We start from the raw sequence: 18,161 nt of genomic DNA, 5'->3' as shown, positions 1-18,161 counted from the left end.
TAAGACAAATTTTTATTTTTAAAAAAGTTCTAAGTTTTTATTTTAAATTTTTATTTTTATATGACCACAGATTAAATGCAGTTTAATAACAAAATATTTTAATAAAAGAGCAACATTATTTTAAAACTCTATTGTTCTTAAGTCTGAGCCCTCTAGTTTTATTTAACTGCAGAAGCAGCAAATCAATAAAATATGTAAACAATATGGGAGTTGAGTGATATACTTTAATATGTGATTAGATTTTGAATATTATAAGTAGTTATCCTTCAATTTTAGTCAATACATCTTGCTATATGACACTCACTTGTTGAAATTAGAAGTATCAAAAGTTATAAACAATTTCAAGTTGCCTTTCACTCAAGACACCATATGGGAATGTTAGTGAAACAAAATGAGATTATTTTAATTGTTATTAAAGGATAAACCATTTATAAAACTTATTACTCCATTACGATTAGCAGAGTATTTGTAATATTAAGTAACACCATATAACTCAACCACTTAAAATTTCCAAATAATGAACCACGACAGCAGTAGATACATTATGGATGGCAAACTAGCTTAGTGGCTTTGTAATCACTTAACTTCTCTGAATTTCATTTCTATAAATTGGGATAATAACATATATTTTGTTGGGTTGATTAACCAAGAAGATGAGAATGTAAAAAAAATTTTTAAGATTAAAATCTCTAAATGTTTAAATCTCTAAACTCTTTCTTCTATATTTAATCATACAAGTAAAAGAAAGAAGACTGCCAAGATGACAAAGATGATAGAATGTCCTTACTAAAAATTTACTTTGAGATTTGCTATGGAAATTTTATCAGAGTCATTCTTTAGAACACAAAAGTATATTAAAGTATAAAATAACTTAATTTTCAAAGATTTATAGAATTATAATAATTACCATTGTTAAATATGTAAATAACCATTTTGTACAAATCTTTGTGATTGTTTTTGTTTTCTCCTCTGTCTCATTGACTGTTCAGTATACATACTGGCTAGATGAGATGAAAACTTTGTGGACCTTTTTTTTTTATAATTTAGGGTTCCTGTGTAGTTGCTCTAGGAATAACCGTAAGTGACATATGTTGTCATTGTCATCCTATTGAGTTGGAACTGACTCATAGCTGACTCTCTAGTAGGTTTTCAGAGACAGTAAGTCTAACAGGAAGAGACTGCCTTTTTTCCTGTAGAGAAGCTTATGGATTCAAACCATGTACCTTTGGGTTCGCAATGCATCTCCTTACCACTAATCCATCAAAATTCCCAAGTGATTTATGTTGTTGTTGTTTTTATTGATTGCCATTGAGTCGATCACAACTCATAGCAACTCTATGAACAAAAGGCCTGAAGCTTTTTTATAACTATTGTCATTTATCAAAGTTCATAGAATTTCCAGAAGTACGTTGTTTAGGAAGTGGATGCCACTCCTGCTTCCATACCTGTCTTAAATGGGAAGCTCCACCAAACACTATCCACCATGGGTAATTGTTATGGCACCCTAATGGCACAAGGTTCAGCATCACAGCAATCCCAGGTTACCTCAGTACAACATATTGACACAAGAGTGCTTTACCACTTAGCTAATAATTTTTCTTTTTAATACTTAAGTTCTTAGAATCATGTCATAATCATACCCTGTGCTGTGAAATGCCTTTTAAATGATGACTTTAAAAAAAAAACACAACCAAGTTCCAATTGATTAGAAAAAAAAACAAAAACAAAAACAAGTTCACTAAAAGACTCCACTTCCAAAATAGTAGGCCTCTGAAAAATCCCTATGTACAATAGAACACACATAGAATGACAGAAAGGGCAACTGAGTATGGAAATACAAAGGAAGAGAACAGTTGTAAGGAGACACTGGTGATTGAAACATGGAATGTGAGAACCATGAATGTAGGAAAATTAGATATTGTTAAGGAGGAAATGGAACACATTGGTGAAATGAGATGGACCAGCATGGGGCATTCTGAGTCGGATGATCATATGATATACTACTCCGGAGATGAAAAGGTGAGGAAAAATGGAGTTGCTTCCATAGTTAGAAAAGCCATTTCTAGATTGGTCTTGAGGTACAACATTATGAGTGACAGGATAATATCCATACACATACAAGGAAGTCCAGTGAATACCACTATCATTCAGATATATGCACCAACAACCAGAGCCAAAGAAGAGGAAACAGATTTCTACCAACTTTTACAGTTGAAGATCTATTGAACATGCAATCAAGATGCATTGATAATAATGGGTGACAGGAATGCAAACGTTGGAAACAGAGAAGAAGAATCAGTAGTCAGGAAACATGGACTCAGTGACAGAAATGGAGCTGGAGATAGAATGATTGAAATTTGCACAATCAATGACTTATTCATAGCACACACATTCTTAAAGAGAAATAAATGCAAGTTAAACACATGGATGTCACCTGATGGTATGCATAGGAATCAGAACGATTATATCTGCAGAAAGAACTGCTAGATAAGCTCAATATCAGCTGTGAAAACTAAGCCAGGAGCTGATTGTGGAACAGACCATCAACTACTCATATGCAAGTTCAAGCTGAAACTGAGAAAAAGTAAACTGAGTCCATGAGAACCAAAATATAACTTTGAATCTATCCCACCTGAATTTCAGAATCATTTCAGGAACAGGTTTGAGGCCTTGAACACGAATGAGTGAAGACCAGATGAGTTGTGGAAGGATATCAACGGTATCATTCAAGAAGAGTGCAAACGTTCATTACAAAGACAGAAGAGGAAGAAAAGACCAGAATGATGTCAGAAGAAACTCTGAAGATTGCACTAGAGCACAGAGAAGCCAAAGCACAAGGAAGAATTCAAGATACTAAAGAGTTGAATAGAAGATTTCAAAAGGCAGCTCGGGATGACAAAGTAATATATTACAATGAAATGTGCAAGAAGCTAGAGTCAGAAAATCAAAAGGGCCAAACTCGCTCAGCATTTCTTAAGCTCAAGGAACTGAAGAACAAATTCAAACCTCGGGTTGCTACAATCAAGGACGCTTTAGGCAGAATATTAAATGATCCAGGAAGTAGTAAAAGAAGATGGAAAGAATATACTGAGTCACTGTACCAAAAGCACTTATCAGACACAGAAGAATTTAATGAAACAACATATGAGCAAGAGCCTATGGTGATGAAGGAAGAAGTTCAAGCCGCTTTGAAGGAAATAGCAAAAAACAAGGCCCCAGGAATAGATGGTATACCAATTGACATATTTCAGCTAACAGATGACGCCCTGGATATACTCACCAAGTTGTGCCAAGAAATCTGAAGAACAACCATTTGGCCAACTTACTGGAAGATATTTGTTCCCATCCCAAAGAAGGGTGACCCAACAGAGTGTGGAAACTATAAAATAATATCATTGATTTCACATACAAGCAAGATTCTACTGAAGATTATCCAAAAATGACTGGAATAGCACATCAGCAGAGAACTGTCAGAAGTCCAGGCTGGGTTTAGAAGGGGTCATGGTACTAGGGACATTGTAGCTGATGTTACATGGACCTTGGCTGAAAGCGGGGAGTACCAGAGGAATTTATATCTGTGTTTCATTGATTATGCAAAGGCGTTTGACTGCGTGGACCATAACAAACTGTTGTTGACTCTGAGAAGAATGGGAATCCCAGAACACTTGTTCATGCTAGTGCAAAACCTGTCCTTGGATCAAGAGGCAGTCCTCAGAACAGAGCAACGAAACACTGCATGGTTCAAAATTAGGATGGGCATACACCAGGGATGTGTTGTCTCCATACCTTTTCAACCTGTATGCAGAACAGATTTTCCGGGAGGCTAGGCTCTATGAGGAGAAATGTGGCATCAGGATTGGTGGAAGATCTATCTACATCTGCGTTATGCAGATGACACAACCCTTCTTGCGGAAACTGAGGAGGACCGGAAGGGCTTGCTGCAGAAGTTCAACGACTGCAGCTTCCAATATGGATTGAGGCTCACCACTGGACCAATTGCAGCATCAGGATGGATGGTGAAGAGACTGAGATTGTTCACAACTTTTGTCTGCTTGGCTCCACAATCAACACTCTTGGTACCAGCAGCCAGGAATTTAAAAGACGTATTGAAATGGTAAAGTCTGCTGTTAGGGACCTCTCTAAAGCACTGAATAGCAAAGGTGTGTCTCTGGAGACTAAGGTGTGTCTGATACAGGCCATGATCTTTGCAATCACTTGTTATGCGTCAGAGAGTTGGACAATGACTAGTGATTAGGGAGGATAGAAGGAGAAATGATGCCTTTTCGCTTTGGTGTTGGAGAAAAGTATTGAGGGTACCATGGACTGCTAAGAAATCAAACAGATTCATCCAGGAGAGGGTTAAACCGGGCTGCTCCTTGGAGGCAAGGATTCTGGGGCTTTGTCTGACATATTTTGGTCATGTTGTAAGGAGAGACCCATCCTTGGAGAAGGACATCATGCTTGGGAGAGTGGAGGGCAGGTGCAGGAGGGGAAGGCCCTCTAAGAGGTGGATTGATTTGGTGACTGGGATAATCGGTTTGAGTGTGTCAGAGACAATGAGATTGGCACAGGACAGTACAGAATTTAGGGCTGTTGTACATAGGGTCGCTTTGAGTCTCAAGGGACTCGACCACACATAACAACAACAACAACAACACTCAGCTTACCTTTTGAAGTAATTTTTAAGAGAAAAATTAGTAAGGGGAGTTTCAACGCAAAACTACATGATTCTTATGCTCTAGTAAGTCTCTAATGAGTACATTATACAAAACATATTCATACCTTTGGAGAGCCACAATCACAGTCTTCTCCCACTTCCAGAAGTTTGTTCCCACACTTTGGTATTGTAATTATATTTTTAGAAATTGGTGCTTGCAAAATGCACTTAGGTTTTTGGGATAAAAGGTATTTTTCAAAACTTGAACGGCAGGTTTTGCTGAAATCCTTTGGAAACTTTGAACTGTGCTCAGAAAAAAAATAAAATAGAAATAACATGAGATAGAGTGCTATGGATTTAAGATTAGAAATGAAAGCATGAGTAAGACTTCTCTAACTGTCCTACTTGGTTGAATAGAAATGCAAATTTTGTTATCTATTTAGGGTTGTACTTTATTCTTTGTAAAGGACAATCAAACAGGTATATGATGATGTTTGCTGGAATGTGATTCCTAGACATCTCATTGTACATTTGTACAGTTGGAAGAATTTCATTTCCCTTGTCTATTCAGTACTGTCCTATAAGACAGTAATAATGATCCTCAACATTTGTTATCTTCTATATGCCTCATCACTGAGGGATAAGAAATAAGAGATTACATGACCAGTGGGGGGAAATAATTGCAGGCTTATTGGTTTTTTGAATCTTCTTATTTTTCAAATTGTGAATACTTTCAGGACTCAAAAACAAACAAAAATGTCCTCACTGTGACTGAGCCAATTCAAACATCTTGTGACTTTCTACTGGGATTCCAAGGCTGTAAATCTTAATGGGAGGAGACTGCCCATTTTTTTTCTGCAGATCAGTTGATGAATAAGAACCATTGGTAATATGTGGTCTTTTGGTTAACAGTACACAATGCTATGGGGTATGCAACTAGAGTTCCATACTTTAAGGGAAATGCAGTGATATTATTTTTTGGACTGATTGGTAACATCATGATTGATGATGAAGATATTGAGATTGTTGATCACTTCAGTTTGCTTGGCTCTACAATCAGCAGTCTTGGTACCAATAGCTAGGAAATTAAAAGATTCATTGCATTGGCAAAGTGTCCTGTCAGACCTCTCCAAGGAAGTTAGGAGCAATGAAGTCAATATGGAGACTAAGGTGTGCCTGATACAGGCCATGGTCTTTGCAATAATTTGTTATGCGTGAGAGAGTTGGACAATGAGTAGGGAGATAGAAGAAGAATTGATGCTTTTGAGCTGTGATGCTGGAGAACAGTATTGACTATACCATGGACTTCTAGGAGAACAAGCAAGTTAATCCTGGAAAGGGTGAAACCAGGCTGTTCCTTGGAGGCAAGGATTCTGAAGCTTCACTTGACATACTTTGGACACGTTGCAAGGCAGTATCAGTCATTGGAGAGGGACATCATGCTTGGGAGGGTGGAAGGACAGAAGAGGAGAGCAGGACCCTCAATGAGATGTATTGATTCCATCACTGGCGTAATGGGGATAGGCATGTCGAAGATAGTAAGATTGGCAAGGGATAGAGCAGAATTTAGGACTATTGTAAATAGGGTCACTATGAGTTGCAAGTAACTCGACAGCACATAACAACAACAACAAGAACAACAACAAAATCTTGTCTTTGCAAGCTGCCTGGCAACAATAGGCAATTAATAAATATACAAATAGGTTGATTGATGGAGACAAAGTTATATGTCTTAATTATATTCATATTTTTAAAAATATGTTACTATGTTTTTCATAGTTACAATCCTTTTCTGATGGCTAGATTCTTGAAGACAGGGTTTAAATAGCAAGCCAGTAAACTAATAAGACAAAGACCCCTCTGTAAAAAATAGCTAGCTGACATATGTAGGTTACATCTGAATTCCTTAAGGTTCTGATAGCTTTACTTTCTCTGAACTAGAAAGTCTCACCTCAGATATTGATTCATCACACAACTCCCAGAGGGGCATTTGGTGTAATATGGAACATCGGGCATACCGAGAGCGTGACCCAACTCATGTGCCATAACAGCAACAAGAGCCACATCATTCTTCCTTACCCCCTGGAAAAAAAAGAAGGCTTTATTACTTCTCATATCAATCAGTTATATTTTATTTGTTGTCACAATTGAAGAGTTAAAAAGAAAATATAACGGAGAGATGAATGATAGTGGATCTCTAAATGCCTTCCTGTGTCATTGTTGTTGTTGTTATGTGTGTCGAGTCGTTTGTGACTCATAGCGACCCTATGTACAACAGCCCTAAACTCCGCTCTGTCCTGTGCCAATCGCACTGTCTCTGAACACTCCCATCCCAATTATCCCAGTCACTGAATCAATCCACCTCATAGAGGGCCTTCCCCTTCTACACTGTCCCTCCACCCTACCAAGCATGATGTCCCACTCCAAGGACCTGTCCCTTCTTGCAACATGTCTGTAGTATGTTAGACAGAGCCTCAGAATCCTTTCTTCCAAGGAGCAGCCCAGTTTGACCCTTTCCAGGATGAATCTGTTTGTTTCCCTAGCAGTCCATGGTACCCTTAATACTCTCCTCCAGCACCACAGCTCTATGTCCTTACTGATTGTAAATTATTGGATGGACATTTGAAATTATTGGATCCTGAAAATGTAATTACTGACTTTTTAACATAACTTCTTGATATAATAATTGATAGTTTATTTATACTCCACATACAAAATAATTAAAACTAACATATTATAGACTTGTTGTTGCTGATTGCCTTCCATGACTCATAGCAACCCTATGAACAAAAGGCCTCCTCTACAACTGTTGACATTTATCAAAGTTCATAGAGTTTCCAGAGCATGTTGTTTAGGAAGTGGATACCACTCCTAGGGAATAAAAAGTATTGCTATTCTGCCTACAACATTTGTAATATCTGGTTATAGAATATCTGCAGGCACCTTAGTGATGCTTCTGAACTCTGGCCCTCAACATAGGGACCAGTTTTGTTTTTTCCCAGAGGGCAAAGGACACTTGCATTCCCATTCTATCCTAGTGTTCCTGCTTATATTTCCAAATACCAATTAAATAGTAAGTTTTCTGCAAGGGCCTGAATAAAGAAATGTTTCAGAATTCAAAGAATATTTCATGCAAAGATACACCGGTAGTTTTATATTTACTTTCTTCTATCTATTAAACAAATATTCCTGTACTAGCTGTGTAAAAGTCATTATGTTAGTCTTTGTAGAAGAATGGAGCCACAGGGAACCTCAATATATGTTTACAAACCTCAATAACAGCAACTGAAGATGGAGAACACAAGGAATTAGAGGCCACCATTCCAGCAAGTCGATGGCTGAAGCCAATTCCACTGCACAGAAGTTAGAGAGAAAGTCACAATTTGAATCTTCCAACCCATCAGTTATGCTACAGATCTCCTCTGTTACTTTAATTTTTCATTATCCCCTTGAAAAGTTTGTCCTGTCCTACAGCATTATAATGAGTACAGATTATGAACCGACATCTAACTTCACTTTTTTTTTAATCTGACACATGCCTTCCATAATCTCTTAAGTGAATTGTTAACAGTAGACCTTCAGGTACTCTGAAAACTGACAGAGAATCTACAACTGAACAGAAATCTCTGCCAAGAAAACTTGAGCATAACCATGTACCCTGCCTAAGCACGTCTGGCACGAAAAAGCAAGTGCTCACCTGAGGAGCTGAGCATGGTCGTGGATCCTACCGTTTGTCAGATTAGAACGATGCCAATTCAGGAAATTGTTAAAGGTCACTCCTGCGTTGGGTACCACTTTTATCTTGTCACCTTCGGACCAGATTTCCATGCCTACTAAAGCCACTTTAATGTCTATGGTGTTATAAATCTGTAAAAGGAACAAATTGTCTTATAAAATGTTCAAGATTGGGATATCTTTAGAATTATACATTTTGTTTACAAAATTTGTATACATTGCATTTCATACTTTTCCATTATTGACATTATATTTCGCACAATAAGTTCCATACAATGTGGATATTTTTAAGGCAACCCGTACATTATGTTTTATAAAATTAATCAACATTGAACTATGCCCATCATTTCAGGTTCTCACAAGATCTTTCCCATTTCTTTTGTTTATTCCTGCCAAATTGTGTAACTAGTGTTACATCTTTTGTTGACCACAAACCCCATTGCTCCTGAGTTGATTACAGCTCATAAGAACACTAGAGAACAGATTAGAATGCTCCTAAGGTTTAATCTTTATGAAAGCAGATTATCATATGTTTCTCCAATGAAGCAACTAATGAGTTTAAACTGCTGTTCTTTAAGTTAGTTGTGTGCTCAACTATTGTAACATTGGGGTATCTCTCATGATCACACTGATGTTATGTTATGAATTGAAACCAACCCATAGTGGACACTCCAATGGGTTTTTTAGAGTGGTGTAACATGAGTGGTGATTTCCCATTTTCTTCTATGGAATAGCTAGCAGATTCAAACCATGTATCTCTGGGTTGGCAATGCAGTTCCATACCACTAAGCCAACAGAGCTCCCTTTCATGATCACAAGAGATGGATAAGTCAATCTTATGGGGGGGAAAACAAAGGAAATCTTAAAAGTTGTCTATTCTACCATATATGTGATTTTTACTTTGCTGTTAATCTTTTCCCTGTGAAATCTCCTACAACTGATGGGTTAATTCAACCCTTTATCAATTAAAAGCATAGGGAAGTCCAAGACTATCATATGGAAACAAATATCTGCATGGAAGTTATCTTACCACATTGAGTAGATTTACCACACCAAACACAAAGCTTCTAATATAAGTTGTATTCCTGTTATACAGCTTATACTGTAAAAAGACAAAAAGGATAGTTAGAATATAAAATTAAAATTTTATATCAGAGAAAACTGACATAGCACAAGATTTTACATTTTTTAAATGACACATCTATTAATATAATTAATAATCTATTCATTACAATACTGTACTTATGTAACACTCTATATTTCAATAAATATTTCAGGTATAACAGATTTTCCCAGTAAATAAAAAAGTGGTCTATAAAATTTTAATATTTTTCAACTTCAAGTTGAATAAAGCACATTAAATTTTAAAAATTCTATATTATTAATGTTTGATTATAAAATCAACGTTTTTTAAAAGGTAGCAACACTGAGTTAAGTATTGGCTTTATAGAAGTAAACAAATTTTGTAAGATTTTTATAGTTTTTTGCTTGAGTTTGCATATCATGCTGAGCGTTTTGCATTTTACTACAGATAGGTCTTGGAAAAGGAGCAGTCAGAGTGCTCCTTGGAGATGAGGATGGTGAACCTCCGACTCGCATACTTTGGGCATGTTGTGGTAAGAGGCTATTCCTTTGAGAGGGCCATTGTGCCAGGAAAGGTGAAGGGTTAGAAAAAAGAGAGGAAGCTCTTTATCAAGATGGATGGACGCAGTGACTGTAGCAATGGGTTTAAGGGTGTCTGCATGATGAGGATGGCAAAGGATAGGGCAGGATTCAGATCTATTGTTCAGAAGATCCCTAGAAGGGATCCTTATAAAGTGCCATACCCAACTCGTATTGTGGCTGAGTTCCTGTAACCCTCTCATGAGATAGATGTGTGTGTGTGTGTGTGTGTGTGTGTGTGTGTGTGTGTGCACGCGCGCGCATGTGCGGGCGCGCATATTAGGAAGTTCTGGTGCCTTAGTGGTAAGGAGTTGTGCTGTCAGTCCAAAGGGATTTGATTTGAATCTACCAGCTGCTCAGCAGAAGATGGGCCGTCTCCTCCCTTGCGATTGACTGCTTTTTGAAAACATACTGGCACGTGAGCTATCAGACAGTTCTAATCTGATGGTATACAACAAAACAGGTATATATGAAATATATTAATATTTTGATTGTTGTTATTATGTGTCATTAAGTAAAATTTTACTTATAGCTGGCCCTCCAGCGTTTAGTAAATTGCATGGGATGAAATGGTCCATCTTTTTCCTGCTGAGAAGCTGGTAGATTAGAAAATCTCCTGCTGTTGAATTGACAGTTTAGCTTCTTACCTACTAGCCCATCAGAGCTCCCTCGAATATCTTTATAATTGATGGATAGGGTGAATAGGATAAAAATATTACTGGCAAGAAAAGTAGAACCCTCAAAACTACCAGATGGCTAAGTACTTCATTGTTCACTAAAACAAGTCACTTGCCTAGTTTGGATAAGTAAACTGAGTTATTATAATGGTTTTAGAGCACACCTATTTTATACTCACAAAGGCATTGTCCAGCACCAAAAAGAGATCAATGTATTTCTCACCATGAAGAAAGTTTTCCTGATTTATAAAGAGTAAAAGAACAGTGTTAATACTTATTTTCACCTCGAAGATTCAACTGGCTTACAAAGATTTCTGTCTCCTTTGGAGGAAAATGGAATTAAAGTACATACTGACTTCTCATACATTGGTCATTGCTGAGTATATCAGCACGCCATTGTTATTGATGAGAAGACTGGGCGAAATGAGGATTTAAAAAAAAAAAACTCTACTTACTTCTGAGCTACTGAGTGATCTGGAAGTTCGGATCAGGGCTTGTTTCCTTCCAACGTTTTTCACACCACAAGTGTGGTTATCAGGGTCAAGCTCCTCCTGGTTATCTATTAGGACAGCATGTTCTTCCTGGTCTGTGCTTTTTAGAGGCTTTATCAGATATTTCTGACCACCGTATGTGAAGTATCCCCTGTAAGACATACAGATTTTCAGTATCAGGGCTCCCTACCATTGAGAGTAAACTAAATGGATGAGGATGATATTCTCTCCCCATCTCACTCTCTCACATAGTTTTAATTCACAGATCTTTCAGCTAATTTATGTTACTGTAACTATAGAGTTGTTACTATGTGCCTTTGAGTCACCTGCGACTCATAACAATCCCATGTACAACAGCCCTAAACCCTACTCTATCCTGTGCCAATCTCACTGTCTCTGACACACCTTCCCCAACTACCCCAGTAACTGAATCAATCCACTTCATAGTGAGTATAGCAAACTGAAATCTATTAGCCAAGATAATTATGAACAAGAGTCACTAAAAATAAGCATATATTAAAGGCTTTTTGACTTTATGAGCTTAGCAAATAGTTTCCCATAGTCTATTCATTGAACCAATATATCTTGGTATAGAATAGGGAACATTTTAGATACTGAGTGAGCTCTAGTGGAGTTGTGCTGCCAAGCCCAGTGGTAACATGGTCATTTTCTCCCAGGTGATTGACAGTCTCTGAAAACCCACTGGAGAGCCAGCTGTGAGTTGATTCTGACTCAGTGGAACACAGCAACAATAGATACTAAAGACATCAAAGGAGAAAGTGCCTAGTAGATCAGCAAATAAATGATTACAAATAGTAGCTTGAAGAATCCCTCTTCCAGGTTTTATCATTAGTGCAGAAATATAAAAAGACGTGAACATTTTAGGACAAAATATTAATTAAATATTACAATCTGAAGGCATATCATGACATGAAAGAAAGTTTATGATATTATATTTCTTGCTAAAAATGCCACGCTAAAATAAACTTCTGTTTCTTGCTAAAGAATCATGCTAAAATAAAAATTATACACATTTCACTTTTGTATTTTAATTATGCAAAATTTCTTTATTGATACACATTAAAGCCTGAAATAATGACAAAATATTAACAATAGTGACCATTCAGGGGGGAAAAATGTGGAGTGTTTCCTTATTTGTGCTCTTTATTATTTTCTGAAATTTCTTCAACATCAAGGATTCTTTTTGTAAACAGAGCTATGCATATAATCACAAATATACATATCCACATAAATTTAGTTCATCTGTGAACATTGCAGGGTAGACTCTTTAGAAACATAGAGCATGTGGTTTCGGGAATGAATGGCAAACAGAGAAAGGATGCTGGTGACCTGGTGTACTTGAGGTGTGGAGGCTAGCCCTGTTGTTTGCAATGGCTGGGGCCTCCTCTGGGACAGCAGACTATGAAACGAGTGTAATGATATATTAGCCACATATATTTGACATTTTCGTGATTGTCACAATTTACAAAATAGTGAGAAAAGAAAATATCCAGAAGACTTCATGTGTTTTAAAATGATATTTGACAAATACTGACAAAAATATTGACAAAAAAAAAATGATAGAAGGACAAATACTGCCTAATGCCATTGTTGTAAAGTGGGACTGATATTGGAGTTGGGGAAAATCTAAGAAAAGAGGTGATAAATAATGTATACTACATTGAAACAGATGAGGGAGAGAACTGTTTAAAAGGTATATAGGATTAGGTATTATTGGCGTGACAAAAGTTCGAAATGAAAGCTGCGTAGTGGAGTGGATTGGGGGCCGGGGTGTGGGTGGTGTGTGTATAACAATGAAAGAATTTTTTTAATTTTTTTTTTACTTTTCAAAGAAAAAAGTGAACAGGGGCGGGGGTGGGCAGGGAGGAAAGTGTGCAATGGAAATCCAAAGTCTCTGTAAACTTTCATTAAAATTAATTAATAAGAATTTTTTTTTAAAAAAAATGATACTTGATGTTTAACATTTGTGAGGACTGCTCTCACCTCAACCCTTCACAAGTACTAATGCTGGCAAGAGAATCCTTTTCATTTTCGATCTGTCCTTGATAGAAGCAGTGTTCCTGGAGGCAGAGAAAAAAATAATGCTTTGGATTCTTTATTAATGTTATTTACATATCACACTTGAGGTAAAAGCTGCTATCTGTAATGTTAAGCAAAGTTCTGCAAAGAGTGACTGTTCACACCAGTTTCCTGAAGTAAAAACAAACAAGAACCTCAATGTTTTCTGCCTTGCTCCACAGGCTGTCCTAGGAGACTCTCCATGTGTCGGTGGTTGAGTTAACTTACAGTAAGGGAAAATGAAATAAAGAAACTCCAAGTTGAAGCGGAGGCTGCAGCTGAGAAGTAGTCCATCCCCTTGGGATTTCCAGTGTTCCTTGTGGGCTCTCAGTTTTGGTGGTGGTTTTATTAGGAATTTAGTGCCCCAGTGCCGACTCTCACACAAGTCCTGCATTTTAGGGCTCGCTCAGTATTAAGCACTCATAGTTAATGGAAATGTTGGCAGTTTGAACTCCCCAGCATAGTGATTTTAACTTCATTAGCAGTCATTACGGGCTAGGGAATGCTATGTGACAGTTCTACTCCTCTATGTGCTCACAGTCAATCACAATCAAACCAAATACATGGTTTTAATATTGTTGAATCTCAATAACACTGTGCATCACATCTTAACAAAATGAGGCAACCATTTTTGGAAACAAAAAACAAAAAACAAAAAAAACACACAACCTGAAATTTTCAAGAGGTTCTGCTTAACGTTCTTGAGCTCCTCATCTTAACTGGTCACTGCACCATTTTAGTCCATCTATTTGAAGAATCTTTTTACCAGTGTAAAAAATCCAAAGTGCCCATCTACAGCTCCTGTTGTTATGTGCCATCAAGATGGAATTGATTTATAACTGACCACTGGCCCCCATAAGGCTTTTAGAAGCTAAAAACCACACCCAAGGTGATTGCCCATCTTTCTCCCATCATCTTTCTCCCATCAAGAAACTGATGGACTTAGAACTGTGCGCCTTTGGGTTGACTGCACAATTCCTTACCACTTGGACACTAGATTAATGAATGATCAACTGTTAAACCTTAAAAATGGATTTACCATCATGAAATGAGAATTTTGAAGCAAGAAAGGATGACAAGGGTGTTTTGTCTTAGAAGTCTTAGTCTTCATAGAGGTGTGCATACTTGGGGTACCACAGAAAATGTTTTAGTGCAGGAGCACCCCATTATTGAGACAACTGTTTTTCTTCCTGTTCTCTCTTTAACTATAATTTAAATACCATTCCATGCCATATCTATCATCAAAGTCCTGACATATTTTATAGAATATAACTTAATTAGATATAAAGGATATTAAATAACTGCTATTCTAAATAACTGATCTCCCCATAAAGTTATATAGCTTCATCTTCAGATGATTAAATAGTGAAATAGTGGTATTTATTGAGGATGGTCTGGTGGTTTAGTAGCAAGAAGTTATGCCACCAGTACACAGACAGGAAGCTGGAGCTCACCAGCTACTGTGCAGGAGGGTGAAAAATCCCCTCCCATATGGTTTATAGCGTCTGAAAACCCACTGGAAGGTCAGTTATTAGTTGACTCTGATTTAACAGCACATAACAACAGCATTGAGGATGGTACTTCCAATCTATAAATCAAATTATCCAGAAGCAAGTGGCTTTTGATTCTTTGTAAGCCTTCTATTTCTCCTACTTTTAAAAGTTCATCATGTTTTCATCTGCTATCTCACTTGTTACAGATTACCTCTCTATTTTCATATCCTTTTGATTTTTAAGTTATATACAGGACTTGTAAAATAAGAGGAAGATTCAAGACAGATTCTAAGAAAGCTTACCCTACCATGTTTTGGGGCTGTGTTGTGACCTCCTCTCCTTCAGGTAAGTAATATGTCTCAGTGTACTCTGATCCTAGCAGGTGCCTGCAGAAAGAGGAAGTGTCATGACACATTCTAATTGGTAATAATAATAATAAAAGCTGATTTTTCTGATCTAATCTTTAGCATAAAAAGAACAAAAGTATCTATCATCTACTTTTGCTCTTCTGTCAAGAGTTTAACTCTATATTGAAGCAAATTTCAAATTATTCATTTTTGGATCCTCCACAGAATCAATAAATGAGCATTGGCTCACAAATACGCATGAAGGACAACTAAATTCAGAGAGTACTTTACTGACTACCACAAGGGGTAATAGAGCCTGGCTCTGCAATAACACTTCAGGCCTCTGCAGCCTCAGTATAACTTGGCCACATATTTTTATATAAATAAAGTCACATCAAAATTTCAGGTATTTTTGAGTGTAGAAGACAATTACAAAATTTGCTTTAGGAGGAAAGATATTTCTATGCGGAGTTCTCTGTTTTGTACTTCGCACATATTTTCTTAGGAGAGGATTGGATATCTTAAATAACATAAGTGCAAACTAATAATAGCCAAAATTTGATCTTTTTAATGTGTCCTTTACACTCTACTGGAGTTATTTCTTTTTTTTCAATTTCTTTTCACCAAGGGAATGATTAGGGTAATGGGATGTATGACTTACTTGGTTTTTTGAAGATGAAGAGTAATTTCTTCTCCATTTAGCATTATCTGATACTGAACTTCAGGTTCATATTGTTCCTAAAAATAAGAAGAAAAGTCAATCCACGGGTATGGGTTGTAAGAGGGAGAAGATACAGAGGTTTGATGAGCTTAACAGGAAATAGCATCTCTTTCTAGAAACAATTGACTTTTCTGTGCTTCTCCAACCCACTCCTGCTCTCTTTTTCTTTTCTTTTTTTCCCCATAACAAACTTGGAAAATTGTAGCTTTGCTCTTTAGGTTCAAATATAAGTGGTAACTCTCTCCCTTTTACTTAACTGTAATGGCATTCTGAGAAGTGTTGTGATGTTTCCTGACAAAGGGGAATTGTATAGTTCAGCTCCAAGATTAAATTATTAAATGTTGAATGTGAGATCACTTCTATAATAGAAAAGACTGTCTTGTCTCTTTGGATGATTGTAAAGTGGACTGCAATCTTCACAGTGCTTACCTCTTTGTCATCATTCTCTGCTTGGTTGTTCTTTATTTCTCTTCTGTGCAAAATGTGTAGTTTTTTTGGCCGGACTAATTCATATTGATTTAATCCTGTTGTTTGGCTTATAGCTGTTGCTAGAGAATGAAAAATTATATTGATATAAAAGACATGGAAACAGATTCTACATTTGTTTGCTTTCTTGCTTGCTTTCTTACATCTTTTTTGTTATTAGGGCATTCAATTCAGGGAGCAAAAATTGAGGACAAGTTTATTGCCAACTTAAGTTTTGTTAAAAAAAGAATTGTTCAAATTTCTATTTGAATTTTTCAAATAACCTAGTAGAAAAAATAAAAAAATAAATTAAAAACAAAACAAACAAACAAGAATAGTTCTTATGCATACTCCTCAATTCAGGAAAGACCTGAAGCTGATGGAAACAATCTTTGAGATGGTCCTGAGAGTAGATAGAAACTGTGAACGCTATGCCGAAGGAGGAGCGTCTTGGATTTCAGCAGAAGTTAGAGTGAAGGGATTTTTCATGTAATAATCCAGTTCCTTCTTCTACAACTTATTCACAATTGAAAATTACTCCTTTCTTGTCTTCAGATACTTTTCAAAAGTTTTTTTCTCTTTGTGTAACCCTTTAATTTCCCTCAAATTTCTTAGATAAAAAAACCTCTACTAACAAATATTTGTGTTTTCTCTGCTTGTTCTTTTATGCTTTTTAATATTCCCTTAGCAAAATGAAAAAAAAAGTTTTATTTTCTTTGAAATTCTTTTCCTTAAGGGCAAATGTGAGTGAGAAAAGACTTAAAGATAAATTGTCATTTTTGAGGAATAACTAACTACTAGAAAGATGCACTGACAAAGTGACTGCAACGATGGCCACAGGAAGATTTTGAGGATAGCACAGAATAGGGTAAGGTTTTATTCTGTTATACAGAAGGTCACTAGGCATCTAGAGTCTGCGCAATGGCACCTCATAACTGATAAAAACAGGAAGGTGAGGAGCCCTAGGTGGGAGGATAAGGAGCCCTAGTGGTAGAATGTGTTACATGTTAGATATCTAGCTAAAAGGTTACTGGTTTGGGTCCACCAGCCATTCCACAATTGAAAGATGATGAAATCTACTCCATTTACAATTATAGTCTCATAAACCTAAGAGTTACTACAAGTTGCAACTGATTGAAAAGCAATGAACTTCTTCTTTCTTGTTGTTTTTATTAGGAAGTTATTGTGGTAATCCAAGATAAATGTGAGAGTGGACAAGACAGCAGTGATATTAGTAAGGTCATTGATAAGTGGTCAAATTTTGGACATATTTTGAAGAATTAATAGTGTATAAAATAGAGTGGGAGAAAAAAGAGGAATACAGGATAACTCAGTGTTAGGGTTTTCTTTTTTTGCCCTGAGCAAATAAAATTTTCATTAACAAATGGGCTAAAGACATAAATGGAACTGTGTCATAGGGAAAGGTAGTGCATGAACTAATTTTGAGATGGCTATTAGACATCCAGGTAGCTGTATTATATAAGCTATAATTTTTTTTCTTATATAGATGGTATTAAAAGTCATCAGAGTTATTGCTGGTTGTTGTTATGTGCCATCCAATCACCTGTGACTCATAGCAACCCTATGTGCAACAGCCCTAAACTCTGCTCTGTCCTGTGTCAATCTCATTGTGTCTGATACAAGTACCCTCATTTCCATCTCAATCAATCCATCTCATCTGGAATCTTTCTCTCTTGCACTGTCCCTCTACCCACCCAAGCATAGGGATTACCAAATGACTAAATAAATCTAAGAAAGAGTAGTAAAGACTGACCTTGGGAAACTTCAGTCTGGAGAACTTATGAAAAAAGTCCTTACCAAAAGAGTGAATATT

At 36.7% G+C, this 18,161-nt stretch overlaps 1 protein-coding gene across 1 annotated transcript in view; it reads right to left on the bottom strand.

Annotated features, from left to right (window-relative positions):
- The window catches only part of ADAMDEC1 (ADAM-like, decysin 1), a 23,095-nt gene that overhangs the window by 3,028 nt on the left and 1,906 nt on the right, over nucleotides 1-18,161 (bottom strand). The window contains exons 2-12 of the mRNA XM_006884913.1: nucleotides 16,292-16,410; nucleotides 15,803-15,879; nucleotides 15,102-15,180; nucleotides 13,227-13,303; nucleotides 11,178-11,373; nucleotides 10,911-10,970; nucleotides 9,423-9,494; nucleotides 8,355-8,524; nucleotides 7,929-8,010; nucleotides 6,609-6,739; nucleotides 4,783-4,960 (exon numbers count right to left, since the gene is read on the bottom strand). Of these exons, the coding sequence (XP_006884975.1) occupies nucleotides 4,783-4,960; nucleotides 6,609-6,739; nucleotides 7,929-8,010; nucleotides 8,355-8,524; nucleotides 9,423-9,494; nucleotides 10,911-10,970; nucleotides 11,178-11,373; nucleotides 13,227-13,303; nucleotides 15,102-15,180; nucleotides 15,803-15,879; nucleotides 16,292-16,410 (1,241 nt within the window). The remainder of the gene's footprint in view (nucleotides 1-4,782; nucleotides 4,961-6,608; nucleotides 6,740-7,928; nucleotides 8,011-8,354; nucleotides 8,525-9,422; nucleotides 9,495-10,910; nucleotides 10,971-11,177; nucleotides 11,374-13,226; nucleotides 13,304-15,101; nucleotides 15,181-15,802; nucleotides 15,880-16,291; nucleotides 16,411-18,161) is intronic.

Source organism: Elephantulus edwardii, unplaced genomic scaffold (genome assembly GCF_000299155.1).
Source record: "Elephantulus edwardii isolate Elephantulus edwardi_28Jun2011 unplaced genomic scaffold, EleEdw1.0 scaffold00038, whole genome shotgun sequence".
Lineage (NCBI taxonomy): Eukaryota > Metazoa > Chordata > Mammalia > Macroscelidea > Macroscelididae > Elephantulus > Elephantulus edwardii.
The sequence above is the reverse complement of the archived record's forward strand: the minus strand, read 5'-3'. Positions and strand labels throughout refer to the sequence as shown.